At 39.8% G+C, this 10,266-nt stretch overlaps 1 protein-coding gene across 2 annotated transcripts; it reads left to right on the top strand.

Annotated features, from left to right (window-relative positions):
* The first annotated feature begins 7 nt into the window (after positions 1-7).
* On the top strand, positions 8-8,856 carry abhd8a (abhydrolase domain containing 8a). Of its 2 annotated transcripts, none has more exons than XM_046876803.1 (5): positions 8-459; positions 4,727-5,493; positions 5,827-5,997; positions 6,955-7,171; positions 7,929-8,856. In XM_046876803.1, exons 2-5 carry the CDS (start codon positions 4,745-4,747, stop codon positions 8,139-8,141), a joined length of 1,350 nt encoding a protein of 449 aa, XP_046732759.1. In that variant the 5' UTR covers positions 8-459; positions 4,727-4,744; the 3' UTR covers positions 8,142-8,856. The 2 variants fall into 2 exon arrangements, with proteins under 2 accessions (XP_046732759.1, XP_046732760.1); XM_046876804.1 differs by having other exon boundaries at positions 4,732-5,493.
* The last annotated feature ends 1,410 nt before the right edge of the window (positions 8,857-10,266 follow it).

Genomic DNA, 10,266 nt, shown 5'->3' on the forward strand with positions numbered 1-10,266 from the left:
TCTTATTGGCCGACAACCTTAGTAACAGAATACAAGCGCTTCTCATTGGCTGCTTTGTTCGAGCACTCGGTCAGTAATTAGGCAGCTTGAGTGCCAATTAAATGTGAGCCTCAAAAGCTCCGCCCCCTCCGACTCTGCAGAAAACAAGGGCATTGGGTTGGTAAGTAACCCACCCCGGGTGCACTGCGAAACGGGGATGCTGAGCACAGAGACGCGCCCCTGTCTCGGAGCAAGGCTTTTGATGACTGCTTATGATCTCTATATATAATGCACTCCTGGATGTGAAGCTGGATCCTCGTGCACTGTGCAGAATCCGGCTACACTGCAGCACTGGATTGTACGCAGACTAGAAACAGCATTGCTGCTGCTGGTGGTGTCCCCCCCCTCCATGTGAGTGGATGAGTCGGTCACTGCGTCTCTGCAGAACTGGAAACCATCGCTAAGGAATAAGCATCCCAGGTGAGCTGTGATATTCATGCATCCTTTTACAATCTATAATATGTATATATACACTGATCTTCTGATCTGCATTGTGGACTCTACAAAATGATGTGTTGCTCAGAAACCCATCAATACCAATGATACGTTTATTGCAACTGGATAAAATGTCTTCATTGCCAAATATGAACCTCAAACATGCCATTACACATGCCATAATATTTAATGCATGAATGATTAATGGGCTCTGTTATGATGCACTGTATCCTGGATAAGTCAACTATGCAGTAATATGAATGTCAAATATTTTATTTAACAGATATTTACATTACATTACATTCAATACTTTTATCACATTACACAACATCAGTACTGTCATTATTTGTATGATCAACTTGCACAAACAAGTGTATATTTGTGTACAATAATATATCACTTTCGTGTATACATATTTTCCACTCTTATAACCAGGTAAAAACTTTTGTTCTATCATGATTTTTACAATCATAATTTATTAAAGCTGGAAATCTATTTAGAATTTGTTTATTCATTGCTAGTGGTCCAAAAACAGACGACTAAATTTGTGATTGGATTTAGTTTGTGAAACCTTTTTTTTTTTTGGCCCTGAGAAAAAAATCCTCCCCTGTCCCTGTATCCCTTGGTCTTTACTGTCTACCTCCAGTATTGATCTATGTGCAACTCTTATCGAGCTTCCTTTTGGGAAATGGGTACACTGCACTCACTGCAGGATAATCTGATCTACAATTATTTGCCAAATCGAATCTCAAATCATCAGCATTGGAATTATCAGCAGTGGAATAATTATGTCTCGTGATGAACTTGCAGACAACATGTGCAGTATTCCTTTTAGTAAATGGCTTTTAGTTGGTGTTTGTATTTACAAATAGAGGACTTGAGTTCTGCTGATACACTGCGAGTGGTTTAGATGGCTATCTGGCTTGTTTTAACTGGGCAGCTCTAAACTCGATTGTGTAAAACTCTGGCCTTTTGCTGCACATAGCATTGATTGGAGTGTGCTGGTGTGGGAACCTCGGAGGATGCCCTCTTTTGCCAAACGATAGCCAAGAAAATGCACTGCAGCATCTAGAAGCAAGGCTGACGTAGTAAATGTATGTCCTGAAACAATGTAAACCCAATGTTTTACTTCAAGATTACACATGGAATGATGCATTTCTAATTCTAGAGCAGGGGGTCACCAACATGGGGCACCAGGTCGCCCGCAAGGACCACATGAGTCGCCCGCGGACCTTTTCTAAAAAATAGCTTACCATAGTACCACTTAAAAGTGAGCTGCATCTCTTATTTTTTTTTTTAATTCACACTTGCATTGGTGTGAATTTAAAAATGACAATATAAAAAAAAAAAAAAACTTAAAAAATTGTTTCATATTAGATTAGAGCTGGCTGGTCTCCAAGTTGATGTTTGTATGTTACGTAATTGATAATCTGTACAAACATGATGCAACGTAGTGCATGATTTGTTGTTAGTAACTAGTGAAAATGTTGTAGAAGTGATCATTTGAAGATGTAAATACTTGCAGAGATTTACAGAAAAAAGTTTTGCATATTGATATTTGTTTCTTACCTTGTTAAATCATTGTTGATAATTATTGTGAAAAATCATTAACATGATCAGTGTCTTCACATAGATGATTATCATTCATTATTAATAATAACATATAGCTAAAGGTAAATTGAGCAAATTTGTAATTTCAGAAGTGTGTATCAAAGTGGGAGCCCTTCACATGAATCGGTACCCAAGAAGTAACTCTCAGTTTCAAAAAGGTTGGTGACCCCTGTTTTAGAGAATCATATGTCCTGAGTAAGTCTCAATGAGAAAAGCAATAAATGAATACAGCAGACATATGTAAATCATTTATCATTTATTATTTCTAATAATAGGATACCGAATGGATGGTGCCAGTAATGTAACATTTCCAAGTAACTACACTGTGTTGGGGATATGAAGTCGTTTTTGTTGTTTTCCAAACCACAATGGGAATAAACATGCAACTATAATAAAAAGTACAATTAGCCATGACACCAAGTCTGGTTCCAATGTACTGTGTACCAATAATTTGTCCATCCTTGTATATAAAACCACACAAAACCTCTTCTCATCTTTCTCATTATTCTCACCCAGTGTCTATTAAAAACATCAAAAGTTTAATGACTTTACCACCAACACACCTTGAGACAGAATGGTCCTACATTTTATTTTTCAACGATGACCTGAAGCTTTTTCACTTGGCCCTAATCCAGCAAAGGGAATTCTTGCTCTGCAATCACCAATGTAATAATACTTCAGTGCCAGTGGATAGGAAATCGGATCTCATTAAATAGATGCATCAAAGCACTTATATTTATTCTTTTTTAGTCCACGAGGATACACTTTGGTAGGTTCCTGTTGAGAAACTTCCTTTGATTTGAAATAATGTACAAACGAAAACCTACCATTTATTCTGCATAATGCATGGCACATCATCATGAACTTGCAGAAATGAGTGGAGGTGTCCAGGAGTGGCTAAGGAGACCCAGCTAGGAAAAATCCCATGGAGCGAGAATGAGAGATGCAGGTGTTATTATGCAGCCCTTGAAGAAAAAAGAAAAAAAAAAAAAAGCCAGCCAGACAGGGAGTGTATCAGTGAGACAGGCTTGATAAGTGCTCATATTTCTCCCTGCAGCTCGGAACGCTGCTTGTGAAGAGCAGATCGACAGGCCTCGCGACCCTGCGTTCTCAGCAACTAATCGTTAGTCTGTCAGCTCTCATCAGCACTTACAAAAGCCAGCGTGCTGACTAATGCTGTTCCAAGCTACTGGTGAGCAGGTGCACTCTACAGATTAGAAATGAAGTGCTAAAAAGAGTTAAATAGGAAAGACAGGTGGAGGACACTTGTTCTGGTGTTGTGGAAGGCCAGACATTTGACATTTAATGTATTTCCTGTATCTCTGCAGACTTTTATCTGTGCAAAATTGGGTTTGACACAATAGGAGGATTAAAAAACAGAAAATGACTGTAGTCAAATCGATTCAGAGCTATTAAGCATGATGTTGTGCAATGCTGTCGATATAAGAGGCATACAACAAGCACCTAGTCAGCAAAAATCCAATTTGACCATTGTCTGCCTGTGCAAGTTGCATGATTACACAACGGCAGGAAGGCAGGCGTTCACACTCGAATGAAATCCAATCCAAATTAGTCTTCATTTGTATGACAGTTGTGCAGTCATGCCATAGGCTGCTTTTTTTTTTTTTTTTCCCTCAGTGCCCAAAAGAAGTATGGTGGTGTTTTTGGAGCCATGGGTATTTTTAGATCAATGTCGAGGTGAATTGACGTGTCTTTTTTCACCCACACACAGTACAGCTAAGCCACATGCTTCATATTATATTACCATTATGGCTTATGTGAATGGAATTGGAGGTCATTTATGTGGGTGAGTGTTTGGTCTTAATCGTGTTTGCTTTGGTATTAAAAAGATTTCCATTCCGGTTCGAAGCACGTTTAAAACAAAAGCAGGTGAGGACTTGTGTATGAGTGTGCTTCCACTGCTTGAAAAAAAAAAAGTGGATCCGGAAGCTGCCTGAAAAACCTTTCAGCATTCGCTAGCTCCTCCGAATGTCCTTATACAGTGTAGGTTGACAGCAGCTGTCAGGCACCGCATCAGCAAATGCATGCAGCTTCTTTTGTGTGAGTCACTCTGCTTGTTTTTTTCTAGGGCACAACACAAAAGCCCACGCTGCAAAATAAATGCTTTGTGCCAGTGCTGGTCTACTGTACTGTAGCTGAACCCAGGTCAAGGACATATCTCGTTTGATATACTCGAGTCCAGATCATTACAATTATGTTATTTCATTTCAATGATGCTTTTATTCAAAGTGGCCTACAACAGGATACAGTCATGTAATTGAGGGTTATACATCAGGTTCAAGCACCCAACTGTGACAGGCTGGCAGGTCTGGGATTTAAAACCACAACCTACTTTACAGTAAACACTGAGCCACCACTTATTGGTGGTATTTAGAGATTACTTGCGAAAGAGAAAGGGCAAAAATCCTCTTTCCTGATGACATTTGCATGTCAGAAAGAAGACCAATTATTTTCAATTGTCGAAAAATCAGAAACATTCAACAATCGGTACAATGTTACACAGTGATTATACATAAATATACTTATAGTTTGATTTAACTACAGTATGTGTATGTTTAAAATCAGACCATATGAATTTTACCATCGATTGATGACACTGATCAGACTCTCTATGCATCAGTGCAGGTGAGCGAGCACCATGCTGACGAGCATCACAGAGGGCATCCTGTGCTGCCTGACAGGCAAAAGTGGAAATGTGGTGTTGCCTGTGAAGCCATCGGGCGCTGCTCCTTCTGATGGGTTCGAGTTTGTAGAGGTGAAGCCGGGTCGTGTTTTGCGTGTGCGTCATGTTCTGCCTGAACGTCCTGCCAATCCAGAGCAGGAGCAGGGTACCAGTGTTCACTGCAAGCGCAAGATCACCGTCTACCGTAACGGCCAGCTGGTGATTGAGAACCTGGGGGACGTGTTGCGATCTGAGATCCTTCATTGCCCCAATGGAGATGTGGAGCAGTGCAGCACTGTGGAAGTAGAGCTCGCTGATTACTTCACTGCTCCTTCTTCCCCAGAACCCAAACCAGCTTCTCTTCCTATTCAGGCATCGGACCAACAGAAACCAGCTCCACCACCGAGGCGGCGCAAGAGGAAGCCCAAGCGTACAGTTCTCATTGACTCGGAGAGATGTATTAGCAGCTGTAAGGGGACGCACTCGGACGTGGCGCTCTTCTTCATCCATGGCGTCGGAGGCTCACTGGACATCTGGGGTCGTCAGTTGGACTTCTTCTCCAAATTGGGCTACGAGGTCATCGCACCAGATCTGGCAGGGCATGGAGCCAGCACTGCCCCTCAGATAGCGGCTGCTTACACTTTCTACGCCCTGGCTGAGGATCTACGTGCCATTTTCAAGAGATATGCTCGCAACCGCAACATCCTCATTGGCCATTCATATGGGTGAGTTTAGGCATAGGGTTTTTTAAACATGCTGACATTGGATCAGCTGTTTTGGCCCCACATACAGAGAAAGATAAATATATTTGTATTCATATAAGCAAGGGCTTTTAGGCAAAAGGAATTAAAGAAGAAGGAGGGTAAGAGGGTTCAGGGAAATTTAAGAGATTAGAGAGAGATGGTCTTATAAATAGGGGGAGTTTTATTTATTTATTTATTTATTTTAAATGTGACAGTGGCATTTTTTTATATTTTTAATGTAAATATTTGCCAATATTTAAAATCTGATAAAAATGAACAAATCTAACACGTTGCCCCTTACTCTCTTCATTCAAGGGTGTCCTTCTGCACGTTTCTGGCACACGAGTACCCAGAGCAGGTACATAAGGTTGTGATGATAAATGGTGGAGGCCCCACAGCGCTGGAGCCAAGCCTCTGCTCCATCTTCCAGTTGCCGTCCTGTGTCCTGCACTGCTTGACGCCTTGTCTGGCGTGGAGCTTCCTCAAGTATGAATTGTGCAAAAAAGTGCAATCAGTAAAAGGCTACGTTCACACAGAAGGCAAAAGTGGCCCAAATCCGTTTTACTGACAAAATCTGATTATGAACTGATGTAAAAGGTGCACAAATCTCGTTCTGCCTTACAGGACTGAGGATACACAAGAACATATATATATTTTATATACAGTATATATATATATATATATATATATATATATATATATATATATATATATATATATATATATATATATATACTGTATATAAAATGCTACGTTCACACGAACAGATACATATCGTATTTCAGTAAACTGGAATCGACAATTTTCATATTCAGTGTGCTTTTTGCAGTTCACACAGCGATACAGTTAAAAAATCTGTCACATTTGAAGAAAAAGATCAGATTTGGTTCAGCTTTGCTAGCTGTGTGAATGTTTAGCATCTACCAGTGTGTTTTACCAGTGTAAACAGTTTAGCAGGTTAGCAGTTTAGCATCGACCAAATTGGGAAAAGTGCAGATAAACATGAAAATATACGTACAGCAAATAAATATAAAGGATATGGCAGTGAAAAAATGTGCAGAAGCTAGTAGCATTTACTGCTATTTTAATATCTTATACTGGGCTTTTCTCAAATACAAACTCACCACATTACTAGGTAATATAATTGTGGTCGTTAAAATGGTAGCTAAGCAGGTAAATTGTACCCCAATGGCATTTATTGGTTGTATGTCACATGGGTATTCAGCTAAATGTAATTGCACTAATAAAAAGCAACTAATAGCTCTTTAGCTGTTATTAATGACACCATTTATAGCCATTATGTTAGTACTGTGGTAGCAATGTATTAATAGTTCGACTTTGCTCTCTGTTGCTTTCTCTCACAATGTCATCTCTCTCTCTTTCTCTCTACTATCTCCTTATTACTGGTCCTTTTACCTACTTCTCATCCTCTCACCGTCTCAGGGCTGGATTTGCCAGACAGGGCGCTAAAGAGAAACAGCTGCTGAAGGAGGGCAATGCTTTTAACGTGTCCCCGTTCGTGCTGCGGGCCATGATGAGCGGTCAGTACTGGCCCGAGGGAGATGAGGTGTACCATGCCGAGCTTACTGTCCCCATCTTGCTTGTTCATGGCCTTTACGACAAGTTTGTGCCCATGGATGAGGATCAACGAATGGCCGAGGTATAGTGAAATATGAATAATAAATGAAAGAAAAGTACAAAAATAAAAGTGCGAATAGAAATACTTATTAAATAAGATCATGGAGTTTTCTTCGGGATCTACCAGTAGCCTAAAGATAACATCATAGATGACAAGACCCCCGTGAACAACTAGATCTCTGTGCTGTAATGAATGTATTGTTCATTAAGAAGCATTATGTAATTTCAGATGCCCCCACAGAAGTGGCAGATGGTTACTGAATGAAACAAAGGCCTTCTTTTATTTGACTGAGGAGTGTTTCAGCGATTCTTATACATTTTATTCCAAACGACTGTCAAATTCTTGAATCTAATTGGTTAGAAGGTGTTCAATAAGTTTCCATAAAATTATAGAAGCGCTGACTGGAAGTTTTATTCAAATACGTTATCAATTCTAGAGGAACTGTAAAGTCACAAAGAATTTTATACAGGATGCTTCACATAATCTAATTCTAAGTTCGGAGTTCTGCTCTTGGCTGACAGAGTGGAACCCAAGGTGTATTTCTTTTGCTGTTGAAGCCCAAAAATTCAGCATCTTGCATGTCCTAAAATGCTTCTAATCTCAACACAGCAAAAAATGTTGTAGAAAGTGATCCAACAATCAGTTATCCAAAGCTCTGAAGTATGACTTAATGAATTTCACTGCTGCCACTTTACTGGCTGACAGGATAATACATGAATGAGCATGACGAGCAGGTGTTGCGTGGTCACTGATTATCTGACGTTCTCTGTATTTCCAGATTCTCCTATTTGCCTTCTTGAAAGTGATCGAGGAAGGCAGCCACATGGTTATGATGGAATGCCCAGACACAGTCAACACACTTCTACATGAGTTCTTTCTCTGGGAGCCAGACATCACCAGAAAGGATTGTGCAGAGGATGCACCTGCTATAGACACCACGACTGACGAAAGCACTGGCACACAAAAATCCAACAAGCCTGTAAACAAATAACCGATTGGGACCGGTGTTTTTGTTGGGCAAACCAATCAGAAGGCTCTTGATGGCAAGCTGTATGAGGTGGAGTGATCACCCAGGCTGAAAGCTAATTTTCTGGAGCGGAAGATTGAGGGATCGAGCAAGTTGCATCAAGACAGCAAGAGCGATTCAAGAGACTCGGCTAACGCAGGCAAGAGGATAAAAGGAAAAGAAAAAAAACAAAACGAAATGAAAGCATAAACCTACTTTCAGACCAGAAATCGTGGTTTATTACATTTCATTGGTGTCATATCTCTCTGCTACCGTTTGGACAAATATCTTTTCTTCTTGTGGTGTATCAACAAAAGAACTGAAACTCTGTCTGTTGGCTGCAGAAGTGTGATAGCTCCAACTGGAAAGTTACAAACTGATTTCTTTGGGACTATGAAGGTGTCCCCATGCTCATGCACCCCTCGTAAATCCATTGTGTCAGATCTTTCGTGATCCACATGAGTGCATCAAAGCGGGGAGAGGATACGAGCCAAATCTCTGTCATGTTTAACATGCTGTATCTGAACATTGTTATTTGTTCAATGTAACACTGATAATTAAGAGGAAAAATATAGTAGTGATATTGTCTTCCCATATAACACACGCCTACAGTCTTAGGAGGATAAAAAAAAATAGCAGGCTGGAAAGGAAAGCAATGAGAAACATAATATTTATATAATAAATATTTAATTTGAAGGCATTTCCTCTGTCCTCGTTGAATAATTGAGGCTGTTATGTAGGCCATACCTTAAATACTAAAATGACACTGTTACTGTTAGCACTGTTTTAATGGGCTTTTTTTGTTTTGTTTTTTTGTTAACGAATTTCTTTAAACAAACGCAAAGTGCAGATTTGCGACTAACTGCAGGGACGAAGAACACAAATGCAATGAGAAGAAAATTCTGTCAGCAGGAGCATGTTTATGTCTCCTAGCAACAAGAAATTGGAGGAAATGATGTGTTGGTGGTGCATTCACAGCTCTGCCACAGAGAGGAAGAGAGAGAGAGAAAGAAAGCAAGAAAGAGAGAGGAAGAGAGAGAGTAATGTACCACTGATATGGTTTTGGTGCTCTAATAACACCCAGGGAATAAGCTAGAAAAACAAAATACTGTTAAAATAACCTTATGACTGGTAAACTAGCATGACCAACTTCGAGACACTACTGGAGACATCAGTGTCATATGGCAGTGTTGGTATTTGTGTAAATTGCTGCACATTGAGTGATTATGCAAAGGAACAGGACATGACTTTCGGAAATAAACAGAAGTACAGAGATGGTGACTCATGAGCAAAGCACAGATCAAGGATATATAAAGATGCAGGTTGCCATAACAACAGACAGTAAATTGCCTGCATGGTAAATGAGAGGAAGGCTAGGTCAGTGTGAGGCAGGAAGTGCATTGCAGAAAATCTAAACGGTTTGTATACGTTGCCTTTATTACTTCCCTCATTATTTTTTTGGGGGGGCAAGAGAATAAATCATTTCGTTTTACCGCGTTTCCTGGGACACACTCATACAAATGAATTTACTGTGAGTGATGTTTTCAGCAGATATGCTCCCTAGATGTTTTTTTCCTGCTGATATTTTCTTCTGTTAATCAGCCACGTCATGCTCCTTTAACGTCACGCTTTTGCATCACCGTTTTGCTGAGACACACGTTGATGAGAAACACCCATGTCATTCAAGATCGCTCATTCATTTCAGCCTCATCTTAAAATTTAAAAGAAAAGAAAAAGGCTTTTTTTGCAATATTTTATTTTAAATCTAAAATATCTCACCCGAGTTAATAAATGCAACGTACATTGCGCTTTGCTGTCAGGATAATGCAATGATTATGATGCAGTGAAACACAGAAAAAGCAACACAGAAATTAGGATTTGATTTTTTTTTTATTAGAATTAAGGATCCCAAAGTTCTGAGATACAGATTGATATATATAAACTTTTTTTTTTCGTGATTAAGAAACTGATTTCATTATTTACCTTGGAGGATGACCAGATGTCTGTTGTGTCTGCATATACACAGTGAAGAGGGAGAGCATTTCAACAGCATTAATATCAGTGCTTGCAGGTCTAATCGAAAACTGTCAGTCACTACACTACGTTGTTG

This window comes from Silurus meridionalis, chromosome 20 (genome assembly GCF_014805685.1).
Source record: "Silurus meridionalis isolate SWU-2019-XX chromosome 20, ASM1480568v1, whole genome shotgun sequence".
Lineage (NCBI taxonomy): Eukaryota > Metazoa > Chordata > Actinopteri > Siluriformes > Siluridae > Silurus > Silurus meridionalis.

Excerpts from the sequence above, each read along its gene's own strand:
- abhd8a (XM_046876803.1), top strand. The coding sequence starts at position 4,745 with ATGCTGACGAGCATCACAGAGGGCATCCTGTGCTGCCTGACAGGCAAA. Across the intron at positions 5,494-5,826 it reads CTCATTGGCCATTCATATGG|GGTGTCCTTCTGCACGTTTC; the intron begins GTGAGTTTAGGC and ends TCTTCATTCAAG. Across the intron at positions 7,172-7,928 it reads AGGATCAACGAATGGCCGAG|ATTCTCCTATTTGCCTTCTT; the intron begins GTATAGTGAAAT and ends CTGTATTTCCAG.